This window comes from Bemisia tabaci, chromosome 7 (genome assembly GCF_918797505.1).
Source record: "Bemisia tabaci chromosome 7, PGI_BMITA_v3".
NCBI lineage: Eukaryota > Metazoa > Arthropoda > Insecta > Hemiptera > Aleyrodidae > Bemisia > Bemisia tabaci.
In genome coordinates, this window is record NC_092799.1 from 2,388,542 (window position 1) to 2,416,526 (window position 27,985).

At 43.3% G+C, this 27,985-nt stretch overlaps 2 protein-coding genes across 6 annotated transcripts in view; one reads left to right on the forward strand and one right to left on the reverse strand.

Moving 5' to 3' along the window:
* MKP-4 (dual specificity protein phosphatase MPK-4) overlaps window positions 1–27,985 on the forward strand; it is a 181,495-nt gene that overhangs the window by 4,100 nt on the left and 149,410 nt on the right. For 2 of the 5 annotated variants that reach the window (XM_072302342.1, XM_072302344.1), the window contains exons 6-8: window positions 1,659–1,758; window positions 3,478–3,701; window positions 5,430–5,566. In XM_072302342.1, coding sequence (XP_072158443.1) covers window positions 1,659–1,758; window positions 3,478–3,701; window positions 5,430–5,533 — 428 coding nt within the window. In that variant the 3' untranslated portion in view covers window positions 5,534–5,566. Of the gene's footprint in view, window positions 1–1,658; window positions 1,759–3,477; window positions 3,702–4,798; window positions 4,913–5,429; window positions 5,567–8,406; window positions 10,674–11,548; window positions 11,699–27,985 lie in introns of those variants that run through there. The other 3 variants (XM_072302341.1, XM_019057994.2, XM_019057995.2) reach the window with 3 other exon arrangements.
* Window positions 11,521–16,202, reverse strand: LOC140225047 (uncharacterized). Its single transcript, XM_072302495.1, has 2 exons — window positions 14,236–16,202; window positions 11,521–11,814 (listed from the first exon to the last, which is right to left on the reverse strand). Exons 1-2 carry the CDS (start codon window positions 14,476–14,478, stop codon window positions 11,521–11,523), a joined length of 537 nt encoding a protein of 178 aa, XP_072158596.1. The 5' UTR covers window positions 14,479–16,202.

Here is a 27,985-nt window from a genome sequence, read left to right on the forward strand (position 1 = left end):
TTGACAATTTTCAGTGAGTAGTCATTTTTTTAACATTGAATATCATAAATATTAAAATGTTTCACCATTATTTGAAAAACACCATCATCAAAAGAGACTATGTATATTAAGCCGCTACCTTAGAGCACTAGAGCGTACTGACTCCCAATCTTCAATGGAACCAATCTTCACACAGATCATCAGGCAAATGACACCCTCTGATCTCCTCCTCCACTCCCTGCTGCCAACCTCTTACTGAAGCCTATTTCAAAAGAAATCAATGGGTCTGATGCGCTGATCTCTGCAGAATCGGGTTTGATGCTTGATTCTTGTAGATCAGCTAAACATATTCAGTTCTGTCCAAACAGCAACTTTCTACGTTGAATATTAGTCGCTATATCGCCTTTTGAAAAATTCGGTTTATGACGTCTTCCACCGCAGTAGTGACACTCTTGGTTTCTTCCACCTTGCTTTCATCAGTCGGCATGACACACATTTGCACTGGTTGTTCAACGTGAAGCTCGGATGAAAGCAAGGTGGAAGAAACAAAGAGTGTCATCACCGCGGTGGATGACATCAAAATCCCGACTTTTCAAAGAGCAATATCTCAGTTAACATTCAACGTAGTATAATGCAGTTTGGACGGATCTTAATATTGTTAGCTGATCTACAAGAATCAAGCTTTAAAAGACGATTTGGTGACAAGCGCAACAAACCCATTTGATTTATCCGTAGGTCAAAATTATTTTCAAACTTTTATGTGAAACATGAAGTCTAAAGGTTTTCATACTTTCTCAAAACAGTTTTGGGATGTACAGACCTGGTGATGAGAGTAATGGTGGCAGCGCAGGAAAATTGCTCCTCTGAGAATTCCTATGGTCAAATTTTAAAAAAAGAGGGTTTGAATTAAAGGGGGAAGTATACTAAATCCGACAACATTTTTTTTTTTTTTTTTTTTTTTTTTTTTTTTTTTTTTTTTTTATCATGAACGGTTTGGGAGAAAACGCACCAGAAACCTCAAAAATCTAAACTTCATTCGGGGGAAGGCTGCTGAAAAATACAAAAGATTGAAGACAAAAAATTGAGTGAAAGAACCGGGAGGTATTAAGAGGGACAAGCCTCTCTTTAACTAGAAAAAAGAAAGGAAAAATGAGCAATCGATTTGCTGTTATTGTAAGAGTGATACTGATAAAAAAGCAAAGAAACCTCGCCTAGCGCAGCGGGATCGAGGCATGTAGTAACAAAGAGTATCTAAAAGTTTAAAAAAATTTCGATATTCTTTGTTATCACATGCTCACATACTTTGATTTTACGGCACTAGGCCCGGTTTGATTACATACTTTGTCATCAGTCTCAGTCTTGCAACAACAGTAAATCGACGACTCGTTTTTTCTTTCTTTTGTTTTCTGGTTGAAAATGGGTTTGTAATTTTATTGAAACTTCTTGGGTTTTTCACTTAAATTTCTGCCTTTGATCTTTTATATTTTGCAGCCTTTCCTGCGATTATATTGCTATTCTACTGTGTTTTTTGGCGGATTAAGTTGTTCTTTCATCTCATGTTCACCCCTGGTGAGGTATTAATTACAAATATCAAAATTGATAAATGCATTTTAATATTTACCTGTATTACTTATTCTCTTCATTAATGTAATTTTTTATTTTTCCTTGGTGGTTTGAAGTCAAAATTTTACCTCAAGATTGCATGGATGTCATTAAACCGGATCCTTCGCTCACGTCTGTGAAACCAGATCCACTCGTGTATAAATGTCGAAAGTGCCGGTGAGTATTCCATGCTTAGTTTCACTCAGGCATTGCTACAGCGGGTCGATTATTGAAATCGATTGACAAAGCTGTAGACAAAGAAGACAAGAGGGATATGGAAGGATCCTATTGGTGGAAGGGGCTGGTTGCAATTAACCCATGAGGTAGGTAATAGACTAACGTATGGCAACTTGCTAGAGGCCCTTTAGTCAGTCAGGGTGTCTGCAAGTCCGGAAATAGTACTGATTTTTTAAGGGCGGTCTGGAAGTACTGAAAAAGTGCAAAAATTCCGCAAAAAGGTCCGGAATTTTTTTAAATTTTTTGTCATTTTTGTCGCAATTTCAAATTTTTGAAATGTTTCTAATTTCGTCAAATGGAAGTACTGAAAGAGTACGGAATTTTTCTGTCAAAGGAGGTACTGAATTTCTTGAGAATGTGCCGAAAAAGTACTGTAAAAGTACTTATTTTTGACCAGCCTGTTTTAGTAGACTCCCTGGTCAATCCATCATTTTATCCCTTAGTCTACAGGAGCCACCCATCTCAACCAGCTTTATACTCTATATGTCTTCTTGGTCTATCGCTCTGTCAATCAATTTCAATAATCAGTCCACTAGGGAGGATGAGCTCAGTTTTCTTCCAAAGGCCCAAACATTTTTATAACTCATTTCCCTGATATTCTTTCAGCAGGGGAGGGGAAGAGTCAAAACTCCAGCAATATTTTAAGTTTTCACAGAATATCGAGATCGGTTATTCTTGTCAAGGCGGCCCTTGAAATATTTTAAAAATACTGGTTGAGTCAGAGCCAGACTTGAAGGGAAAAATAGATGGTGAAACTGCGGAAATGCCAATCTTGGTCTGCATTTGGTCAGCGTTCTGGAGTCAAGTAGAAATATCCTGTAAAAAATTTTTGTCGTAGTCTCCATAATATTAAACTCTGCAAATTTACGATAATTTTTATTTTTCCATATATTACTAGACTAAAAAATTAAATTTTTACCTGGCTCACTTGCATACGGGGTGCAGAAACCTTTCATTTTTAAAAATGGGAAGGGCGCCAAAAAGGATTTTCAGCCTCTGAAGCATCAGTTTGCGCAAATGTGGAAATGACGCACCATTTAAAAATTTTTAAACTTTTGAAGGAGGAAAAAGGTCATCACTTTGAAAAATTTGAAAATATACCTATGTTACTTTTTTGAATATGGAACCAGTAAGAAATTTTGCATCCTTGAGTAGCACTCTGGAGTTTTAAATCATGGTAAAAGAGAATTATTTTGAACTATTATCATGTGTGCAAGACTGTCAATGAAAACTGAAAGGTTTTAGCTTAAATATGAAAAATATAAAAATATGCATTTTACTGTTGGAGGTCAACTGAACTGAGTGAATTATAAACCTACCAAGTCGCATTTTGGAAGAAAAAAATGAGTTGGCAGTAGTTTTGAATTTAACTATTCATGAATTTTTCCCTGTCCAAAAGTCAAAGTCGAGAAAATTATTTTAAAATTGTAACAGTCATTAAACTGTGTCCTGAACATTAAGAATAAAACTTCAAACCTCTTTTTTTCGGTTTGACTTGATGCATTTTTGTTATACTCAATCCAATTATTACAACTGCGTACAACTTCCTTATTATTCCTTAATCATTTACTACAATTATCCTAAAAGAAAATGAGATGGATACCACTGTAACATTTTTGTGAACAGTACGACTTGAAAACCTTCTTTTGCACATTGCAGACGCATAGTTGCTTCCATCAGTAATATTCTGCCGCATTCCCCAAGTGAAAAACCCTCATGGAAAAACGTTAAGTGGTCTGGCGATCTGTCAAACGTAGATCAGTGCTCACAGATTCACTTTATTGAGCCTCTCAACTGGATCGAGAATGTTTCCCACGCGGAAGAAGGGAAAATCAACTGTCCTAAGTGCAAATCAAAACTTGGCTCCTTCAGTTGGATCATGGGTAAGCCATTTTCGGTACCTTTCAATCATCAAATGGCAAAATTATGGTTTCTGGCTATCTGGAAACCTGGAAAGTCAGCGAATATATTGATGTAGTTAAGCATAACAGTCAAATCTACTTTGCGGTGTTTCCAAATCTCATCTCCTGTTTTAATTTTTACAAAGAAAACCAACTAACCCACTCACTCGAAAATCATTACTGTTTTTTCTTGATCATATTAAGATTATTTCCAAAAAATATTAGGCGAGAGGTTGTTTTCCTTTCTAAAATTTAAAATCAGAGATAAGATTTTCAAACACTGCAGTGTGGATGTGACTGTTTTGCTAAACTCTATCCATATGGCCACCTGGAAAAGTCCGAGAGTTTATGGGCAAAGGCAGATAATTTTGCAAGTCGAGCAGCAGCTCAGCAGTTTCAGCCATTGCCACTTGAGAGAGCACTGACACTGCATTCAAACAAATTCCGAGTGCTTTTTTCCATAATTGAAATCTCTGAAAGTGACAATTTCTTCCAAAGATAGCGCAATTAAAACAAAAAGATTTGATTGAAATTTTGTTCAAAGGTCTAGAAAGACAAAGAATTCAGAAATTTTGAAATGAGGGAAAAGCAAAAAATGTCTGGGAATTGGAAAAGGAATTATTCTTGGAAATCCTGTAATCGTTTCGTGGTTATTCTGTGAAAACCCAAGTTGTGGAATTGGTCTATTTTCCTGTAGAAAATAAAATATGCACTGATCTGAAGTTTGTAACTGAGATTGATCTTGCTTCAAGTTTGCTTGAAAATATGAAAACAATGGAGAATATGTATGCACATTTTTTAATGCTTCATCTGAAAGTGCTTAAAGAGCTGATTTCACCGTATTTCTTATAATTTTTTTTTTATATGTGAAATAGTAAAGAAATTTGATTCAAAAGTGAGAAAATGCGCCACTAGTGACGTCATCTGGCAGCATTTCCCACTTAGACACACGTATTTTAGCAGATTAGATCATTTTTTCATATGTTCTCCTATAATTGTTCAATTTATAAACCAAGGGTTTCCTAGTGTTCAGTTTACCCAATCGTTTCCGCTTAAACAAAAAATTCATACAATTTCAGATGCCTGCAAATTGAATCACTGAGAATGAAAACACACCAACTCGGAAAAATGAAAATAGTCAAGACACACACAATACTGCGCAGAAGGTGAAGAGGTCATAGTTTAAGAAAAATATTTTTGTTGCTAAAAGACAAGTACTTATGGACACTTTTAAGGTCCAAGTTGGAACAAAGACGCTAACTTCAATAACCTTTATGTAAACTAACTGTCTTTAATGAAAATTTATCATTTTCGAGTTACCGAGTTGGTGTGTTTTCGTTCTCACTGATTCAATGCTCTATTACTTTAAAGAGCACAGAAGCTACTTTAGCCACACGATCTAAGCATTTTTTTGCATGAAAATACAATGGAGGTATTCAACTCATAATGTTGACCCTGATAGTGAGTTGAAGATCTTCACTGTATTTTAACATAACATAGAAAAGAATGCGTCTATTGCATGTGTAATCAGCTGTGATTTTACTCAGTAAATTTGAAACATTATAACTGAAATGTAGCGGAGTTGCAACGGTTGCCAGCTGTTGTTCAGCGTTACCTTGAATTACTGAAAGTACTGTACTGTGAAGATCCTCTGACTCCAAACCAAAGGTTTTTACTCACATACTCACAAGCTTTTCATTCTTTGTGCAGGCTGCAAGTGCCCTTGTGGAGCTGAAGTCACGCCCGCTTTTTACCTTGTGCCGTCCAAAGTAGAGTTTAGCAATTTTGTCCAAAATGTTCAAATAACTGTGTAATTTTCAAGACTGCGACGTTTTTGTCGTCATTCCGTGAGTGATATTTTTTAAATCAAACTTAGCGGTGGTGGTTTCTGAAAATCTCAACTCCGGCTTTTGGTGGTGGTTTTCTTCCTTTGATATAATTTCTCGCTGTCTTCAAAGCATGTTTGACTACTTTACACAAATTGTCATTCAGCCACTTTTTTTTAAATGTTGAAGAATAAAATGTTTGTGCTTCGTGATTCATTCAATTCTCGAGTTTCGACTGTTGATTGATCAATACAAAACAAAGCTGTTGATAAAATTACTCTAAAGTTTTGTCACAAGATCAAATTTTGTAGGAATAGTGCTGGTGTGTACCAAAAACAGCGAACGGGCATGAGTAATAGTGGTCAGCCATGCAGTTGTGACTGTTTTAATTGTGCGCATAGGTCCAGAGCCATAGCGCAAGTTCTCAGTTGTGGAAACTCTCGATCATGCAACTAGTCCTGTTGCCAACATTAAAGGTACCTCTATGAGAACAGGAAAAAACGGAGAAATTCTGGTGAACAAAGGAAGATTTTTCATATCTCTTTTTGGAAAATGACATTTATCGTTTTTTTTTTGTGCTTTTACAAACTATAATCCTCCACTCTGAAGTTGAATCACGTTTTTACTTCATATAACCGTGAGAGTCGCTACTCAGATTTAAGAGTTGACAGAGAATGATGTTCCTGTAAAGGAAATTTGATAGAAACTCATTTCCTGCTTTCCAATAGTCGGTAGAAAATAAGCTCCTTTCTAAGAAACTTGATAAACAATTATCTCTGTCAAAAACAACCTTTAATCTAAGAAGTAAAATTCAAACAAATAGAAAAAAGCCAATATTGTCAATAAACAGTCCGTGAGAGTTTTTACAGCTCATTAATCAAATTAGGTGGTGTTTGACGTCTATAAAGCCGCAGAGAGTCTTCCGTTGCTAGTCTGAACTGAATCAGAACAACAATATGTGTCACTGACGCACCCAAAACCTGAAACAATATTAATTTCGAAATATTTAGCTTTGGTCGAGAGTTGGTAGGAGGCAACAAGATTCGGATAAACCTTAGGAGGAGAGCTATCTTTATTTTTTGGGGTCAGTTTTTTTAAATTGTAAGACAATAGACAAAAAAGACAATGGGAAATCGGAGTGATCCTATTGGTAGAAGTGAGTGGTTTCAATTGACAAAAGAGATAAGTGATAGACTAACCAGCGGCAACCGCGGAGAGACCCTTGAAGCACTTAATCAACCTCCCCCTCAGTCTATAAAAACCGTCCATTTCAACCAAAAGGATCGCTTCATTTTCCCTTTATCTTTCATTTTTAATGATCAACCTGCTGATTGTGAGCCCATATTATCCTCAGACTCTTGTCTGATCAAAGATGAATTTCAGCAAGTATATTCGGTCAAATTTTCAACTCGATCGCGTGGGTTGCAAATCAAAGGAGATACATGCTCCGCTCAATTCAAGAATTAAACTCAGTTGCCTAGTGAATTTTGGCCAACATTCACCTAGGGAAGTGAGTCGAGAATTTTGGATGTGGTCGTCATTGCTGCCAGCATGAAAGCCTAATGTTGTTGGCGCACCATCAAGTGGAGTAAATTTCGTTTTGTTGTATCGGAGCTTGGCAGCAAGTTAGCAACTTTAACTGAATCTGCTCGCGAAATCCGACTCAAAACAAGTTAGAAAGTGGTAGATACCCGGATGATGCAAGACAAAACTAAAGTGGCTCTAATCATTTCTCAGCTTCAGATGGAGTTTTAGGTAATGATTCATTTTACCTTCACCGAAATCTTTTAAGTTGTATTTACCTTGATGAGAGTCTCTCGATTGATTCCATAGAATCCAGATAGGTTGATGTTTGGTGGGAAACACTTTACAGAATATAGGAACAGCACTATCTGAAACTGGTTGTAATGAATTATTAGCAAGTTCCTGTGTTTCCAAGCATGATTGTCATACTGCGGTGACTATGCTTAGCAGGATCTGCGTAGCACCAGTTGGTCTTCTTTAATTTTTCTAGGGCGCAGCGTTAAATTTCAAACCTCTATGTTTAAATATTTAAAGATATATTCCTCAAAATTTAACAATACTGAAAATACTACGAATTGTAAAGGTTTATAAGTTTTCCTGTGATATAACTTTGCATGTGAGTTCTGATGAAAGCAAATTAAAATTGTATGCTTCTTATCGACAGTATTTGCATGCAAGTCACCGTATTACCAAAATACAAAAGTGAATAAAAATGCAGCCAGTCCTCTCGTATCCCAAGAAACTATCCAATAAATTCCCGATTTCTGATTTCTACGTTTTTCCCTTTGCTGTGTGCAGTTCAAGGCATTCATTGCTCTTCCCTTAGTATCAGGATCAGTTGTGATAAAATGACTGTATTAAATATTTTTAAGAATCGAATTTCCTGTGCAACTTTTTATTCTGTTTAATTCTACGTCTACCTACATCTGATTGGTTTGTTTTCATCGCTTTTAGGCCGCTATTTCTTCCCAATAGACCCCTAATTGTTAACATTTTCCACTGACTCATATACCTTCATTGCACTCATGGTTGCAGTTTCCCCAACAAATCTAGTCCCCAAGTGTTCATCAATTTCGTTTTTAATTTTTTTCATTTTGCGGGTTATAAAGATGCTTCGTTTGTGATTTTCCTTTGCTATTTCTTTCAATTGAGTTCCAAATCTTTATCATAGCCTTCGTGGGAGTTCTTTGCTACTACTTTTTTCTATTTCTATACCTATCAAAAACAATTCTTTCATCGAAACTCCTCTTCTAGATGCGCTCTGTTTTGTTTGACCAGTGTGTAATTTTTTTGGAATCGTGGCACTATCTCATATGCTCCTCTTTTGTCTATTTCAGAATGGGAGTTCGGCGTTCCAAGTATGAAAGAGTTTATCATCAGTGTAATTTAAACTGTTAGTTAGTACTCTTTGAGAAGAGGCAGAAAAGATATATATCGACGGTGTAAGTCGGCAATCACATAACTCGTTTGCGGTGTCTAAAAATCTCCGCCTCTACGTTATTTTTTTAAAGGAGAACAAATTGACATCATTCCTTGAAGTTTTTGCAGAATTTTCTTCGCACAGAGAAGAAAAATGACGGCAGTTTTAAAGAATTGCCGTTGAGTAGTTTTCTGTTTAAAAAATAAAGTATTACAGGAAATCTGCGACGTCGCAAACCGAGTTATGTGATTGCCGACTTATACCGTCGATATATTGTTTGTTAGCTTCAAGAAGAATTCATCTCTGCCCTAGTGCCCACAGGAGGCTTTTTTCTTCGTGTTTTTAGGGGGAATATTATTACCGTGTACAAATATCCACAATTTCTCACAAAAATCTGATGTAAATGAGTGAAGCTTTTTTTTTCTGCATTTTCGTAAATAGCTCCGTGTATAAAATTTTGTTCATGAGAAAGTGAAACGTAAAATTTCTTTTGCTCACACCAAACTTTATTCGCAGGAATTCAAATTTGAGTTCAAGGATCTCAACCCCTATTATTAAAAATCAGCAATCTCATATCAGTAAAAAATCCAACTTAACTGATGAGTTTGGATTATTTTTAAGTAAAAATGAGTTTTAGATAATTTAGAGCTCTCTGAGCTAACTATTACTTATTCCAGTCTGTGTGACTCAAAATCAGATTTGCGCCTAGAAATACGAACCTTTGTTTTTGAAGATTTATGTCTTGAGAACGAATCAGCTGATAGCAATTTTGAAATGACTCTCTTCTCACACTGGAAAAGAAATGTTTGTCCATAGAATCCATCTCTCAGTTTCAAGATAGCACTAGAAATAATTTAGCATTATTGAAAAATTTTTTTTTTTTTTTTTTTTTTTTGGTGGTGGACAATTTTTGGTCTCTGTTAGAATGTTCTATTAGCAAATCGTGAAGCAAAAAGGATTTGAAATAGCTCAGCATTATCGACCTTTTTTTTTTTCTCTCTCCGTCAGAGACTTTTATTTGGATGTCATAAATAGAGTGGAAAGGATCTATTTATATCGAGTGTTTTGAGGGAAGATCTCTTGTTTCTTTTTTGAAATTGACCCAAATTTTGTTCTCAGGTACTTACCACCTTTAGGCGTACTTACTATGAATGAAAATAATACGATTTTCTATAAGTGTCATTTACTCTTCTTCAACTCTTGGTTAAAGATGTAGAGAGTGTTTTTCTGTGATCAAGTAATTTTAATGTAAGGTTTTTTGTTTGTTCTTTGTTCCTGATTTTTTTTTTTTTTTTTTTTTTTTTTTTTTTTTATTTTCGGCGGAAGAGGCAAAGAAATAGGGACTGATAAAGGCTGATAGAAGAGCCGATATTATTTAAGTGACTATGACATAAATTGAGGTCGTTAAGTATTTATAGTTTATCGTCCTTTTGCCTCGCTTGGAAGCCATATCCGTCTAAGGTACCATGAAAAATTTACAATTTATCATATCCTCAAGTGAAATATTTATCTGAATCTGAAAAACTGGAAAAATCAAAAATTTTAATTTTGTCCTATTTTTCTCCTCTTATTTTCTTTCATTCCATCACCGATCCGAAATAATAAGTGTGAAGAACGTACCAGGTGTCCTATCATATACCCTGAGTTGCAGTAAGAGAGCACCAACATGAGAGAGGAGAAAACGTAAAAGATGTGAAGAATCAAAACGTCGAGTCGGAAATCAACCACATCAACGGAATAAAAAATCCAAATGTATACGCTGATAATTGTGTTGGAAATCTGCACGATGAAGTGAGTGCTTATTTTTTCGATGAACAATGAACTTAGGCGATGCGTCAGCAAACTGATCTCGACCCACAGCAGCCGATATTCCTCGATCATTTTGCTTGTCACTCTTGGATTATTTACAATTCGCTGAGAAGAAAGAAGGCGTGCTGTCATGAACATAGTGCATTTTTTCAAGTATTGATTTTAAAAGAATCTGGAGGAAAAATAACTGTATGCGACCTTTGGTATCTTCATTTGATCTAAAAATTGAGTTTTCATTAGATTATGGTTGAGGTGGAAAGTGTTATTTTGACGTTGTTGCATAATATTAATCTTGATGCATCATTGCATGTTCCCTTTGGCTAATAATCTTTCTGCATAACATGAAGTGAATAAACTCCGTGTCTTTATTTTTAAGGGTGACCTGAATCTCTTCCCAAGAACCTCACATTATTCCCTAGAATTTGATACTTACAAAGATTGTCGATAGTAACTTATGAATGAAGAATTATTTTAGTATCATAATTCTCTCAAACACTGAGAAATAAGTTTTCAAGAAACTTTATTTTTGTACTTTGACAGAGAGTTGAATTGCATTTTGCGAAAAGGAACTAGGAGCATTCCAGTATCGCTAAGATTGTTCAACTTTGTTTACCTAGCAAGTATACCTTTACTCTCAGTAAACTTTAAATTCATAATGAAAATTACCTTTGTAAATTTAATTTTTTGCATGATTCCAGGAATTGTATTGTTAAGAATGTAAGTTGTACAATTCTAGCAACATTGGAATGCTCTTGGTTCCTTTTTGCAAAATCCAATCCAGTTCACTCCTCGAATTCTTCATTGCAACGGTTGTGTGTATGATGACTAAAACTTGGAGGTATCGTGATTCATTCGGTAACAAAAAAACCCTCCGGAAAATTAGGAAATGTCTGTTGGTATCAGCCTCCAAAATTTGCAATTTTAAATGTTGCTTCCATGGACCGAAGTAGGTATTCCCACGAAGAGTGCTGCCATGCTAAGGAAAAACGTCGTATGAACCTTCAGGCGTTGTCAAATTTTATTTCATAAATCATAAATTTCCTAGTAAACTTATGAATATTTTTCCTCAAAATTTTCGGACATTTTCTTCGCAATTTCACCTATAGGTTCTAAAAAACTCGAGGAAAAATATTCATTAGTTTCCTTAAGAATGAACGTATTTTCGAAGGAGTTTTGGCAACTCTTGAATGTTCATACGACGTTTTGCCTTAGTACGGCAGCGTTATAGTGGTATTTTGACCTGTTCGAAGAGCCTGCCGTAATCTTTGATGAGCCTGGACAGGAGTCGGACGTTGATGAGCCAGAAGGTGAAGAAGAGATAGTTGGTGATGACGCCGTAGGTGACGGGGAGGAGGCCGACCATGCCCCTGAACATATCCGACAGGGAGTAGTGGACCGTCCACAGTCCAGTCGCCGAGGGCACGAACAGGGACACCAGGGTCCCGATCTTGGAGATCCGGGGGCCGCCCTCGAAGATCTGCTCCATCGTCGTGCTTGTGATTTCCTCGTAGTTCTTCTGCAAGAAAACTCTCTAATAAGCCACACTACACTGCCGTCCTAAGAAAAAACGCTGTATGAACCATCAGGCGTTGCCAAATTTCCTTGGATAAAACACGACCTTCCCGGTGAACTTATGAATATATTCTCTCCAATTTTTCACAAGATTTTGTTCGCAATTTCGCCCAAAGTTCCTGAGAATTTCAGGGGAAAATATTCATCAATTTCTTTAAAAATAAACATTTTAGTGAAGAAAATTTGGCAACTCTGAAATTTTCATACGGCGTTTTTCCTTAGCACGGTAGTACAGGTCTCCCGTCCTAAGGAAGAACGCCTCATGAGCCTTCAGACGTTGCCAAATTTCCTCTTATGAAATATGAATTTTCACCGAAATCTGTAATCTCGCGACAGGGCGGGGCTTTGTACTAATATCCGAATCAAAATAACGCATTCAATGAATTTATTAATTTCTGATGAATCACTAAAGAAAATAATACTTATTGTTTAAAGCAGAAAAGATGCTTTTATAAAAAGAAGAGTCACTTACATCAGGCAGACACCCGCTTTCATTCAGCTATTTTATTCTTGATGCAAAATAAAAACCTTCTCGACGGCATACTCAAGAATGTTTCTGTCTAAATTAAGTCATTTTTTTCTCTGATGAAATTCAAAAATTATGCTAAACGTCATTAAAAATGGATGCTAGGACTTGGTGCGTTTTTGGAGTACCGCTCTCTTTTTGTGCCCTAGTATCTCGATTTATTTTGCGAGGAAAGCTCCATCCTCTTAAAGGATTCCGGTCATTCTTAATATGTTGGAGCGCCTTCAATTTTGTATGATACTGTGCAACTCCTCTGTTGTGAAATAGTTGCTTGAGGCGCCGTGACACACAGCGGCGCAGCGGGCGACCGGTCAGCGCTGGCGCCTACAAACCTAAGGTGATACTTCAAGCGTTGCGCAATGTGTGAAGTATCCCCTTAGGTTTGTAGGCGCCAGTGCGCGTTCCGCACTGGCAGCACGCTGCTGCGCTGCTCCGACCTGTGTTCAGCTCTGATATTTAAACTCGCGGAGTCAGCGTTTTGAACTCATGATTTTGAAGTGTTTACACACTCTGCTGGATTATTCTCATGGAATTAATGTGGGGGGGGGGGGGATGTATTGAAGGAAAATAAAATGTATATGTATTTTGTAAACATTAAGGTAGTTCCGTGTCAAATTTCATAATTTACAAAGCGTTTTTAATTACGATCCAGGCAAGATCTATTCATATAGGTCAGTCATTCCCAGAACCAAAATGAAAATCTTCCGCGTATGACATCCGTATCGCTGGCGCGAAAGTCAGAAAGCTGGGAATCGATGCTATTCCTATGTGGAGAAGGCTAGTTTTCATCGATGAATCATTTAAATTTCTTACTTTTAAACTGTTTGAAGCTATTTGAGAGTCAAAAAAACGTTCCGACATTAGCTTTCAGGGTTTTGATTTGGCCGAATTTACGTTTTTATATTTTTAAATGATGTTGAAAGTCAGCGTTCTACGAGCCATTTTGTGGTATACTACGTGATTCGGCGTGTAAAAATGGGTGATGGAGAGTCGAACTGTAAAAATGAAAAATCACTAATTCGGCAAAATCGAAACCCTGAATGCTGATGTCTAAACGTTCTTTTCGACACTTAGAAAAGTTTCCAGGGATTTAAAAGTAAGAACTTTAAATGATTTATGAATAAAAATTAGGAATTCTCCCAAGAGAAAAGCATTGTTTCCGACATTTCCGGTTTTCGTGGCGGTAATTCTGACGTCACGATCTAGTGGACAGGGGCGACCCCAGGCGGGGAAATCTGTGCAATGGCCTGGCAGTAACTGACCTATATGGATAGATCTTGGATTCAGGTGACAAACGAGGTTACCGAATTTCGGCTCTTTTGGTGAGCGAAATGCTCAACACGTTGTCAAACATCCACATATCGGATAGGTCAACAGTTGAATGCTGGAGCACCGATGGTAAAATCTTCCACCATCGCTGATCTACAAATGGTGCTAAGGAACAACGCCGTATGAACAATCGAGAGTTGCCAAATTTCTTTTGATAAAATGTTAATTGTCGAGGAAAGTTATGAATATTTTTCCTTGACATTTTCAGGAACTTTAGGTGAAATTGCGAGCAAATTTATCAGAAAAATTGGAGAAAAAATATTCATAAATTTTCCCGAAAATTCGTGATTTACCAAAAGAAATTTGGCAACGCCTGAAGGTTCATACGGCGCTTTTCCTCAGCACGGCAGAATGCAGATCTTTAAATTGGACGTATTTCTGTCAAACGGAACTATATGCATTATGACGTGAGCCCTGTTATGCGTGTATGCTTAGGAGCCCCGGGGCTCATGACTTAATGCACATAGTTCCGTTTGATAGAAATACGTCCAATTGAAGTTGTATCCTCACCTGAAGCAGGGACCACGAGTTAATGTAGTCTTTGACACCGTCTTTCTCGGCCCAAGTGGCCAGCGGACTGATGAGCGCAGGAATCAAGGCCATGAGAATAACCAAATACGAAGCAAACGTCCTGAAATTGTAAGATTTTTGCGCCACAGCCAAGGCAGCCTTAGCGAACACCGACGCTGCGTACACCAGAAATAAAGAGAGCAACAAGACACAGGTCACTGTCTTTTTCGACCGTAGTGTCATTTCCGCACACCCTTAACAAGAAACAAAGACCGGCTCTTAAGGTCTCGATACACGATCAAATTCCCCAAACAATTACCATTAAAGTGTCGGCAGTCGTCAGTCTAAAAATCATTACTTTGCTTAATTTTAAAATGGAAACTTGGCAGAAATGTTTCGTGCGGCAGGAATTGACGGATGGTGGCACTCCATTCTGATCAAAAGTTGACGGCCTGTCCAATTTTGATCGAAGAGGACTGCAGCAGTTATCAACCGGTCTACTTTGATCAGAATTGATTCGGAATTCGATCGTGTACCTATCCAGACCTTTAAGTTGTTAGTCATCCTTCGGACAAGTTTATCAATCATTCCTTTTGAGTGTTCGTCATTTTTCAGACGAAAGTATACGTAACTGTATCTCAGCGCTGCAGAATTTCACCTCACTAATGCACGGATTAAACCAGATACGCATAACCGGACGTATTTCTGCCAAACAGAACTATGTGCATTTTGACGTGATCCCTGTTATGCATACATTCTTATGGGTCTCAGGGCTCATCCTTAATGCACATAGCTCCGTTGGCAGAAATACGACCAACTACACATCGCAAGTTCGGAATCTCCTTCCAAACTATCTTTTTTTCCCCAAGGCAACCTATCAACATTCTGCCTTGAAATTTTGTGAATATATTCTTTATGGTCCAGGAGAAATCCACAAACAGTTTCAAAGTATTGTATTACTTAGTTCTCTTGGAAAAAAGGAAAACATATCTAAACATCAGACTTTGTGAAATGAAGTTGTGAATATTAATATCTCAATATGAATTTGATTTCAGTAATTTTTGTCGCTCAAATCGTGTTCTACCAAGGGTCCAAGGCGGGAAGAGAATGTGGTCGTATCTCGTACCCTCTTGACGTCACGGCATCATCCGGTACATCCGGATAGCATTGCAAAGTACCCTCTGCGCGTCACAGCCTTTAAAATGGCGGCTCAACTCGAAATCCGATCACCTTTCTTTACCCGCCCTGGTGCTCCACGTTAAATTTTGAAGAGGATATATATTTTAGAATATTTAAATTCGTATCCTAGTTGGTGGTCCATCTTTTGCATTATATTTTCTTTAAATTGAGGTTGCTTTGTTTCTACAAAGAAAATATCCAAGATAGGGGATGGCTCTTACCTTTATCCGTAATCCTTACGGGTGACATTCCAACGATTAGAATCGTCCTCAACATGAAGGAGGTGGCGTCGTAAAAGCGGTTCCTGTCCGATTGATTCGAGAAGTTGCCGCTATCCCAAACGCGTTTCCCTCGAGGAATAATATACGGAAGAAAAGAGTTCGTCATTCTCCGTGTAAAGTATGAAAGTGCACTTACAAGTGCTTTTCTGCACGTATTTGGAATATGGCCAGCTCATACGTATGTCAATTGCTTTGCATACATATCGTTTCAACAATCAGAAGTTGACGACCTTAATAGGACGAATATCACTGAAAGAAAATGATAAACGAAACTTTTCTCTGTTTAGCTAGGGGTGTTCAAACAAATTCTTGCCGGAACACTATCGACATCGTTCATCCTGAATACAAGTTTTCTACTGAGTTTGATCAGCTTTCTTTTTTATTATTGTCCTTGGAATCTGTGTTGATCGGTTCGCGTTTTTATTCTTCGTTCGATTTATTTCGATCGAATACATACTCTTTCGTTACATGCAGACTTCCTATCATACTATTTTTTTAAATTAACAATTCGCCTTCATCTGCGTCTGCAGCAATTGTTGTTACGAATATGTTGTGTGTGCTGATCTCAGCTAATTACATACTTGACTCTTTGAAGGCGTTTTATGTGCACAAGTAGCGCAATCTGTCGGAGAAAGGACGAAGTAGGGATTAATCGATTCGTTCAATCTCACTTCTGTTGTTCTCCAACAGGGTGCTCTACTTTCGCACATCAAACGCCATCAAAGAGTCAAGTATGTAATTAGCTGAGATCAGCACGCACAACATATTTGAAACAACAATTGCTGCGGACGCAGCTGAAGGCGAATTGAAAACTCCTCGCACCATTTCGGATTTTTAAGTGAACACCCATGCAGAGGAACGTATAACCGCTATATAATGCGGCCCTACGTTCGTTGACCCAAGACCGCCGATGCGCGGTTCTACGTCTCCGCTTTTAGTAGACTCAATCCGCATCAGGAAACTAATTGTACAATTTTGGTTAAAATGAGCCAGAAATAGTAGTTTTTTAGCCCCAAAATGTAGCTCAATTGGACCTACCGCTAAAAGGAACATGCTCATATGTATTAAATCAAAATAAACCACGCACGTAGGATTTACTTACTTCGTGGTTTCGTTTGGTCTAACAGAGTTTAGCCATCGATATTTTCGAGAGAGGAATACATGATACTCACGGAAAAAGTAGAACTTTCGGTAAAAATATCCATCGAAGCTCGTTCAGAACTCATTCCAAAAGTTAGAAATTGAAAGATTTTTAGAAAGATTCTCTAGAACTCGGTCACCATGTTGTTTTCATTGGCTTTAATAGCTTCATGAAAACCTAAAACTCGTAGACCAGCCAGAAAATGGCACAGTTTCTTCTACCAAACGCTTTTGAACAAGGCAATATTTTCCCTCTTGCTGCTTAAGGTGATTCGTCAAGCTCAAGTGACGTGGTCGAACTGGTACGCGATATATCGCATCGAAGTAAAAAATCTCGGCAGATTTTGAGTTTTTAGCAAAAAAAAAGGACGATAGGGCCCCTGCGTATAAGCCGAAAGAGTCATTTTAAATCCAAAAATCGGCAAAATTCAGAGAAATGAAATAGTGTTTGGAAAAGAACCTCGCATTCGATACAAAGACCGGTTGCTGAGTCGAATGCCAGGTTTTTTTCCGAACACTATGCTGCTTTCATTTCTCTTTGCCAATTTTTGGGTTTAGAATGATTTTTTAGGCTCATGCGCAGGGGCTATCGCCCTTTTTTTGCTAAAAATTCAAAATCTGCCAAGATTTTTGACCTAAAACATGCAATATATCGCATACCAGTTCGACCACTTCTTTTGAGCTTGACGAATCACCATAAAGCGTCAGGCGTTACTATACTTCTGCTTAAATGTTTTCTTCACCAAAAAAACGTTCTATGTGGAACTGGACCCGTCGCGTCGGCCAGTTTGATAGGTTCATGTTGCTTTTCAGCACTGAACTTGAGCGGGAAGTTCCACTTCCATTAAACCCCAGGTGACCCGTCACGCTCTCATTGTTAGTCACCCTCGTCGTTAACTTAATGAGTGCGATGTATCGATTGATCTGCCATTTAAACCTATGGAAAAGGATCGATAAGCAGGGTGTTCGCACCCAACACGTTCATAATTAATTCTTTAGCATAGTTTCAAATGGGAGGTATCGATTATCGATCATTCACGCCTCGCCCCCGTAATCAAATTAATCCCATTTAATGATTAATGTGAATTCTGGTGGTAATGAATACTCGCACAGCAAATAGAAGTTTTTCTTTTGATTGGGGTGTGAGCAGTCGAAATGTCAGAGGCCAGCTCTTATAATGGATGACCAAGCCAAGCGTTTCCATCCGCCCTCGCTACAAAAGGGGCCTACGCTGAGGAAGAATGAAATATGCTAACGCAAGCGTTGCTAAATTTCTTCGGGCATTACACGAATTTTCACGGAAACTATACAACCAATCACGACTGTAAATGCATTCGTTTTTATCAGGTGAGGAAATGTAAGGGCCGCAGCCCGTATTATAGGAGGGCAATCAAAGCATTTTTCGGAAAATTGATGTATCGCGGTAAAAATCAGTAGTAATTAAGTTAAGGAGTTTAGTTAGTGTCGCATGCGACGAACACCAAATGGAATGCATTTTTCAAGAAGAAACGAAGACCATTCCAATGTCGTTAAGATTGTGTAACTGTTTCTACCTTGATAGTATAAACTGATCTTCTAAACAAGTTACATATTTAAACTGCAAATTCAAGACGAAAATTAAATTTCTAACTTTAATTTTTTGAATGATTTCAATAATTTTATTGCAAAAAACGTAAGTTGTACAATTCTAGCAACATAAGAATGCTCTTGGTTCCATTTTGCAAAATTCACGCCAAATGAACTTTATTATCATAACATATGGATGCAACTATACGGGCGACATGGATGTTCGGGTTGCATACGCATGGAAGTGAAGGCGTTTCATTCCTCTCGGCCCTCAACAATTCACCCGCGGCACGCCGCGTCAGCGGGCAGTTCACGAGGATCCGGAAGGACATACCATCTAAAAGCCTTCGAGTTCACTTTTATCTGCTTGGCTCAAAAAGTGACACAAAGGGTGGGGTGTGCGTATTTTTTGCACTCCAGTTTTGATATGTTTTGCGATGTTTTGAAAAGGAACACCTGGCACACACACACACACCCTCTCACACAAAAATACAGGCTGGGCCTCATAATTTGGTCGGCGGTGGTAGTGGCCATCCCGAATCCGGGTGCCGCGAAAAAACACCGGAGTGCTTTCCGACCATGAGCCCTGGAAAGAACGGCCGTAAACGGGGACTAAGGCTCAACTTGGATTGGTCCATACGCTGTTTTGTCCTTTCTCTCTCTCGCACTCATTGCTCAGATGCGGCACGTCAAAGGAGCACACTCGGCTTTGAAACGCCGCCGGTTTCTCGTCTATCTCTCTCCCACTCATTGATCAGATGCGGCAACCCGCGGCTCGTCAAAGGGACACACACACACTCGCGAAAATACAGGCTGGGCCTCGTAATTTGGTCCGCGGTGGTACTGGCCATCCCGAATCCGGGTGCCGCGAAAAAACACCGGAGTGCTTTCCGACCATGAGCCCTGGAAAGAACGGCCGTAAACGGGGACTAAGGCTCAACTTGGATTGGTCCATACGCTGTTTTGTCCTTTCTCTCTCTCGCACTCATTGCTCAGATGCGGCACGTCAAAGGAGCACACTCGGCTTTGAAACGCCGCCGGTTTCTCGTCTAACTCTCTCCCACTCATTGATCAGATGCGGCAACCCGCGGCTCGTCAAAGGGACACACACACACTCGCGAAAATACAGGCTGGGCCTCGTTATCTGGTCGGCGGTGGTAGTGGCCATCCCGAATCCGGGTGCCGCGAAAAAACACCGGAGTGCTTTCCGACCATGAGCCCTGGAAAGAACGGCCGTAAACGGGGACTAAGGCTCAAGTTGGATTGGTCCATACGCTGTTTTGTCCTTTCTCTCTCTCGCACTCATTGCTCAGATGCGGCACGTCAAAGGAGCACACTCGGCTTTGAAACGCCGCCGGTTACTCGTCTACCTCTCTCCCACTCATTGATCAAATGCGGCAACCCGCGGCTCGTCAAAGGGACACACACATACTCGCAAAAATATAGGCTGGGCCTCGTAATTTGGTCGGCGGTGGTAGTGGCCATCCCGAATCCGGGTGCCCCGAAAAAACACCGGAGTGCTTTCCGACCATGAGCCCTGGAAAGAACGGCCGTAAACGGGGACTAAGGCTCAACTTGGATTGGTCCATACGCTGTTTTGTCGTTTCTCTCTCTCGCACTCATTGCTCAGATGCGGCACGTCAAAGGAGCACACTCGGCTTTGAAACGCCGACGGTTTCTCGTCTATCTCTCTCCCACTCATTGATGAGATGCGGCATCCCGCGGCTCGTCAAAGGGACACACACACACTCGCAAAAATACAGTCTGGCCTCGTAATTTGGTCGGCGGTGGTAGTGGCCATCCCGAATCCGGGTGCCGCGAAAAAACACCGGAGTGCTTTCCGACCATGAGCCCTGGAAAGAACGGCCGTAAACGGGGACTATGGCTCAACTTGGATCGGTCCATACGCTGTTTTGTCGTTTCTCTCCCTCGCACTCATTGCTCAGATGCGGCACGTCAAAGGAGCACACTCGGCTTTGAAACGCCGACGGTTTCTCGTCTATCTCTCTCCCACTCATTGATCAGATGCGGCAACCCGCGGCTCGTCAAAGGGACACACACACACTCGCAAAAATACAGGCTGGGCCTCGTAATTTGGTCCGCGGTGGTAGTGGCCATCCCGAATCCGGGTGCCGCGAAAAAACACCGGAGTGCTTTCCGACCATGAGCCCTGGAAAGAACGGCCGTAAACGGGGACTAAGGCTCAACTTGGATTGGTCCATACGCTGTTTTGTCGTTTCTCTCTCTCGCACTCATTGCTCAGATGCGGCACGTCAAAGGAGCACACTCGGCTTTGAAACGCCGCCGGTTTCTCGTCTATCTCTCTCCCACTCATTGATCAGATGCGGCACCCCGCAGCTCCTCAAAGGGACACACACACAGTCGCAAGAATACAGGCTGGGCCTCGTAATCTGGTCCGAGGTGGTACTGGCCATCCCGAATCCGGGTGCCGCGAAAAAACACCGGAGTGCTTTCCGACCATGAGCCCTGGAAAGAACGGCCGTAAACGGGGACTAAGGCTCAAGTTGGATTGGTCCATACGCTGTTTTGTCGTTTCTCTCTCTCGCACTCATTGCTCAGATGCGGCACGTCAAAGGAGCACACTCGGCTTTGAAACGCCGACGGTTTCTCGTCTATCTCTCTCCCACACATTGATGAGATGCGGCAACCTGCGGCTCGTCAAAGGGACACACACACACTCGCAAAAATACAGTCTGGCCTCGTAATTTGGTCGGCGGTGGTAGTGGCCATCCCGAATCCGGGTGCCGCGAAAAAACACCGGAGTGCTTTCCGACCATGAGCCCTGGAAAGAACGTCCGTAAACGGGGACTAAGGCTCAACTTGGATTGGTCCATACGCTGTTTTGTCCTTTCTCTCTCTCGCACTCATTGCTCAGATGGGGCACGTCAAAGGAGCACACTCGGCTTTGAAACGCCGCCGTTTTATCGTCTATCTCTCTCCCACTCATTGATCAGATGCGGCAACCCGCGGCTCGTCAAAGCGACACACACACACTCGCGAAAATACAGGCTGGGCCTCGTTATCTGGTCGGCGGTGGTAGTGGCCATCCCGAATCCGGGTGCCGCGAAAAAACACCGGAGTGCTTTCCGACCATGAGCCCTGGAAAGAACGGCCGTAAACGGGGACTAAGGCTCAACTTGGATTGGTCCATACGCTGTTTTGTCCTTTCTCTCTCTCGCACGCATTGCTCAGATGCGGCACGTCAAAGGAGCACACTCGGCTTTGAAACGCCGCCGTTTTATCGTCTATCTCTCTCCCACTCATTGATCAGATGCGGCAACCCGCGGCTCGTAAAAAGGACACACACACACTCGCAAAAATACAGGCTTGGCCTCGTAATTTGGTTGGCGGTGGTAGTGGACATCCCGAATCCGGGTGCCGCGAAAAAACACCAGAGTTCTTTCTGACCATGAGCCCTGGAAAGAACGGCCGTAAACGGGGACTAAGGCTCAACTTGGATTGGTCCATACGCTGTTTTGTCCTTTCTCTCTCTCGCACTCATTGCTCAGATGCGGCACGTCAAAGGAGCACACTCGGCTTTGAAACGCCGCCATTTAATCGTTTATCTCTCTCCCACTCATTGATCAGATGCGGCAACCCGCGGCTCGTCAAAGGGACACACACGCACTCGCAAAAATACAGGCTGGGCCTCGAAATTTGGTCCGCGGTTGTAGTGGTCATCCCGAATCCGGGTGCCGCGAAAAAACACCGGAGTGCTTTCCGACCATGAGCCCTGGAAAGAACGGCCGTAAACGGGGACTAAGGCTCAACTTGGATTGGTCCATACGCTGTTTTGTCCTTTCTCTCTCTCGCACTCATTGCTCAGATGCGGCACGTCAAAGGAGCACACTCGGCTTTGAAACGCCGCCGTTTTATCGTCTATCTCTCTCCCACTCATTGATCAGATGCGGCAACCCGCGGCTCGTCAAAGGGACACACACACACTCGCAAAAATACAGGCTGGGCCTCGTAATTTGGTCCGCGGTGGTAGTGGCCATCCCGAATCCGGGTGCCGCGAAAAAACACCGGAGTGCTTTCCGACCATGAGCCCTGGAAAGAACGGCCGTAAACGGGGACTAAGGCTCAACTTGGATTGGTCCATACGCTGTTTTGTCCTTTCTCTCTCTCGCACTCATTGCTCAGATGCGGCACGTCAAAGGAGCACACTCGGCTTTGAAACGCCGCCGGTTTCTCGTCTATCTCTCTCCCACTCATTGATCAGATGCGGCAACTCGCGGCTCGTCAAAGGGACACACACACACTCGCAAAAATACAGGCTTGGCCTCGTAATTTGGTCGGCGGTGGTAGTGGCCATCCCGAATCCGGGTGCCGCGAAAAAACACCGGAGTGCTTTCCGACCATGAGCCCTGGAAAGAACGGCCGTAAACGGGGACTAAGGCTCAACTTGGATTGGTCCATACGCTGTTTTGTCCTTTCTCTCTCTCGCACTCATTGCTCAGATGCGGCACGTCAAAGGAGCACACTCGGCTTTGAAACGCCGCCGGTTTCTCGTCTATCTCTCTCCCACTCATTGATCAGATGCGGCAACCCGCGGCTCGTCAAAGGGACACACACACACTCGCAAAAATACAGGCTGGCCTCGTAATTTGGTCCGCGGTGGTAGTGGCCATCCCGAATCCGGGTGCCGCGAAAAAACACCGGAGTGCTTTCCGACCATGAGCCCTGGAAAGAACGGCCGTAAACGGGGACTAAGGCTCAACTTGGATTGGTCCATACGCTGTTTTGTCCTTTCTCTCTCTCGCACTCATTGCTCAGATGCGGCACGTCAAAGGAGCACACTCGGCTTTGAAACGCCGCCGTTTATCGTCTATCTCTCTCCCACTCATTGATCAGATGCGGCAACCCGCGGCTCGTCAAAGGGACACACACACACTCGCAAAAATACAGGCTGGGCCTCGTAATTTGGTCCGCGGTGGTAGTGGCCATCCCGAATCCGGGTGCCCCGAAAAAACACCGGAGTGCTTTCCGACCATGAGCCCTGGAAAGAACGGCCGTAAACGGGGACTAAGGCTCAAGCTGGATTGGTCCATACGCTGTTTTGTCCTTTCTCTCTCTCGCACTCATTGCTCAGATGCGGCACGTCAAAGAAGCACACTCGGCTTTGAAACGCCGCCGTTTTATCGTCTATCTTTCTCCCACTCATTGATCAGATGCGGCAACCCGCGGCTCGTCAAAGGGACACACACACACTCGCAAAAATACAGGCTGGGCCTCGTAATTTGGTCCGCGGTGGTAGTGGCCATCCCGAATCCGGGTGCCGCGAAAAAACACCGGAGTGCTTTCCGACCATGAGCCCTGGAAAGAACGGCCGTAAACGGGGACTAAGGCTCAACTTGGATTGGTCCATACGCTGTTTTGTCCTTTCTCTCTCTCGCACTCATTGCTCAGATGCGGCACGTCAAAGGAGCACACTCGGCTTTGAAACGCCGCCGTTTCTCGTCTATCTCTCTCCCACTCATTGATCAGATGCGGCAACCCGCGGCTCGTCAAAGGGACACACACACACTCGCAAAAATACAGGCTGGGCCTCGTAATTTGGTCCGCGGTGGTAGTGGCCATCCCGAATCCGGGTGCCGCGAAAAAACACCGGAGTGCTTTCCGACCATGAGCCCTGGAAAGAACGGCCGTAAACGGGGACTAAGGCTCAACTTGGATTGGTCCATACGCTGTTTTGTCGTTTCTCTCTCGCACTCATTGCTCAGATGCGGCACGTCAAAGGAGCACACTCGGCTTTGAAACGCCGCCGGTTTCTCGTCTATCTCTCTCCCACTCATTGATCAGATGCGGCAACCCGCGGCTCGTCAAAGGGACACACACACACTCGCAAAAATACAGGCTGGGCCTCGTAATTTGGTCCGCGGTGGTAGTGGCCATCCCGAATCCGGGTGCCGCGAAAAAACACCGGAGTGCTTTCCGACCATGAGCCCTGGAAAGAACGGCCGTAAACGGGGACTAAGGCTCAACTTGGATTGGTCCATACGCTGTTTTGTCGTTTCTCTCTCTCGCACTCATTGCTCAGATGCGGCACGTCAAAGGAGCACACTCGGCTTTGAAACGCCGCCGTTTTATCGTCTATCTCTCTCCCACTCATTGATCAGATGCGGCAACCCGCGGCTCGTCAAAGGGACACACACACACTCGCAAAAATACAGTCTGGCCTCGTAATTTGGTCGGCGGTGGTAGTGGCCATCCCGAATCCGGGTGCCCGCGAAAAAACACCGGAGTGCTTTCCGACCATGAGCCCTGGAAAGAACGGCCGTAAACGGGGACTAAGGCTCAACTTGGATTGGTCCATACGCTGTTTTGTCCTTCTCTCTCTCGCACTCATTGCTCAGATGCGGCACGTCAAAGGAGCACACTCGGCTTTGAAACGCCGCCGTTTTATCGTCTATCTCTCTCCCACTCATTGATCAGATGCGGCAACCCGCGGCTCGTCAAAGGGACACACACACACTCGCAAAAATACAGTCTGGCCTCGTAATTTGGTCGGCGGTGGTAGTGGCCATCCCGAATCCGGGTGCCGCGAAAAAACACCGGAGTGCTTTCCGACCATGAGCCCTGGAAAGAACGGCCGTAAACGGGGGACTAAGGCTCAACTTGGATTGGTCCATACGCTGTTTTGTCCTTTCTCTCTCTCGCACTCATTGCTCAGATGCGGCACGTCAAAGGAGCACACTCGGCTTTGAAACGCCGCCGTTTTATCGTCTATCTCTCTCCCACTCATTGATCAGATGCGGCAACCCGCGGCTCGTCAAAGGGACACACACACACTCGCAAAAATACAGGCTGGGCCTCGTAATTTGGTCCGCGGTGGTAGTGGCCATCCCGAATCCGGGTGCCCCGAAAAAACACCGGAGTGCTTTCCGACCATGAGCCCTGGAAAGAACGGCCGTAAACGGGGACTAAGGCTCAACTTGGATTGGTCCATACGCTGTTTTGTCGTTTCTCTCTCTCGCACTCATTGCTCAGATGCGGCACGTCAAAGGAGCACACTCGGCTTTGAAACGCCGCCGTTTATCGTCTATCTCTCTCCCACTCATTGATCAGATGCGGCAACCCGCGGCTCGTCAAAGGGACACACACACACTCGCAAAAATACAGGCTGGGCCTCGAAATTTGGTCCGCGGTTGTAGTGGCCATCCCGAATCCGGGTGCCCGAAAAAACACCGGAGTGCTTTCCGACCATGAGCCCTGGAAAGAACGGCCGTAAACGGGGACTAAGGCTCAACTTGGATTGGTCCATACGCTGTTTTGTCCTTTCTCTCTCTCGCACTCATTGCTCAGATGCGGCACGTCAAAGGAGCACACTCGGCTTTGAAACGCCGCCGGTTTCTCGTCTATCTCTCCCACTCATTGATCAGATGCGGCAACCCGCGGCTCGTCAAAGGGACACACACACACTCGCAAAATACAGGCTGGGCCTCGTAATTTGGTCCGCGGTGGTAGTGGCCATCCCGAATCGGGGTGCCGCGAAAAAACACCGGAGTGCTTTCCGACCATGAGCCCTGGAAAGAACGGCCGTAAACGGGGACTAAGGCTCAACTTGGATTGGTCCATACGCTGTTTTGTCCTTTCTCTCTCTCGCACTCATTGCTCAGATGCGGCACGTCAAAGGAGCACACTCGGCTTTGAAACGCCGCGGTTTCTCGTCTATCTCTCTCCCACTCATTGATCAGATGCGGCAACCCGCGGCTCGTCAAAGGGACACACACACACTCGCAAAAATACAGGCTGGGCCTCGTAATTTGGTCCGCGGTGGTAGTGGCCATCCCGAATCCGGGTGCCGCGAAAAAACACCGGAGTGCTTTCCGACCATGAGCCCTGGAAAGAACGGCCGTAAACGGGGACTAAGGCTCAACTTGGATTGGTCCATACGCTGTTTTGTCCTTTCTCTCTCTCGCACTCATTGCTCAGATGCGGCACGTCAAAGGAGCACACTCGGCTTTGAAACGCCGCCGTTTTATCGTCTATCTCTCTCCCACTCATTGATCAGATGCGGCAACCCGCGGCTCGTCAAAGGGACACACACACACTCGCAAAAATACAGGCTGGGCCTCGTAATTTGGTCGCGGTGGTAGTGGCCATCCCGAATCCGGGTGCCGCGAAAAAACACCGGAGTGCTTTCCGACCATGAGCCCTGGAAAGAACGGCCGTAAACGGGGACTAAGGCTCAACTTGGATTGGTCCATACGCTGTTTTGTCGTTTCTCTCTCTCGCACTCATTGCTCAGATGCGGCACGTCAAAGGAGCACACTCGGCTTTGAAACGCCGCCGGTTTTTCGTCTATCTCTCTCCACTCATTGATCAGATGCGGCAACCCGCGGCTCGTCAAAGGGACACACACACACTCGCAAAAATACAGTCTGGCCTCGTAATTTGGTCGGCGGTGGTAGTGGCCATCCCGAATCCGGGTGCCGCGAAAAAACACCGGAGTGCTTTCCGACCATGAGCCCTGGAAAGAACGGCCGTAAACGGGGACTAAGGCTCAACTTGGATTGGTCCATACGCTGTTTTGTCCTTTCTCTCTCTCGCACTCATTGCTCAGATGCGGCACGTCAAAGGAGCACACTCGGCTTTGAAACGCCGCCGTTTTCGTCGTCTATCTCTCTCCCACTCATTGATCAGATGCGGCAACCCGCGGCTCGTCAAAGGGACACACACACACTCGCAAAAATACAGGCTGGGCCTCGAAATTTGGTCCGCGGTTGTAGTGGCCATCCCGAATCCGGGTGCCCCGAAAAAACACCGGAGTGCTTTCCGACCATGAGCCCTGGAAAGAACGGCCGTAAACGGGGACTAAGGCTCACTTGGATTGGTCCATACGCTGTTTTGTCCTTTCTCTCTCTCGCACTCATTGCTCAGATGCGGCACGTCAAAGGAGCACACTCGGCTTTGAAACGCCGCCGTTTTATCGTTATATCTCTCTCCCACTCATTGATCAGATGCGGCAACCCGCGGCTCGTCAAAGGGACACACACACACTCGCAAAAATACAGGCTGGGCCTCGTAATTTGGTCCGCGGTGGTAGTGGCCATCCCGAATCCGGGTGCCCCGAAAAAACACCGGAGTGCTTTCCGACCATGAGCCCTGGAAAGAACGGCCGTAAACGGGGACTAAGGCTCAACTTGGATTGGTCCATACGCTGTTTTGTCCTTTCTCTCTCTCGCACTCATTGCTCAGATGCGGCACGTCAAAGGAGCACACTCGGCTTTGAAACGCCGCCGTTTTATCGTCTATCTCTCTCCCACTCATTGATCAGATGCGGCAACCCGCGGCTCGTCAAAGGGACACACACACACTCGCAAAAATACAGGCTGGGCCTCGTTTTGGTCCGCGGTGGTAGTGGCCATCCCGAATCCGGGTGCCGCGAAAAAACACCGGAGTGCTTTCCGACCATGAGCCCTGGAAAGAACGGCCGTAAACGGGGACTAAGGCTCAACTTGGATTGGTCCATACGCTGTTTTGTCCTTTCTCTCTCTCGCACTCATTGCTCAGATGCGGCACGTCAAAGGAGCACACTCGGCTTTGAAACGCCGCCGGTT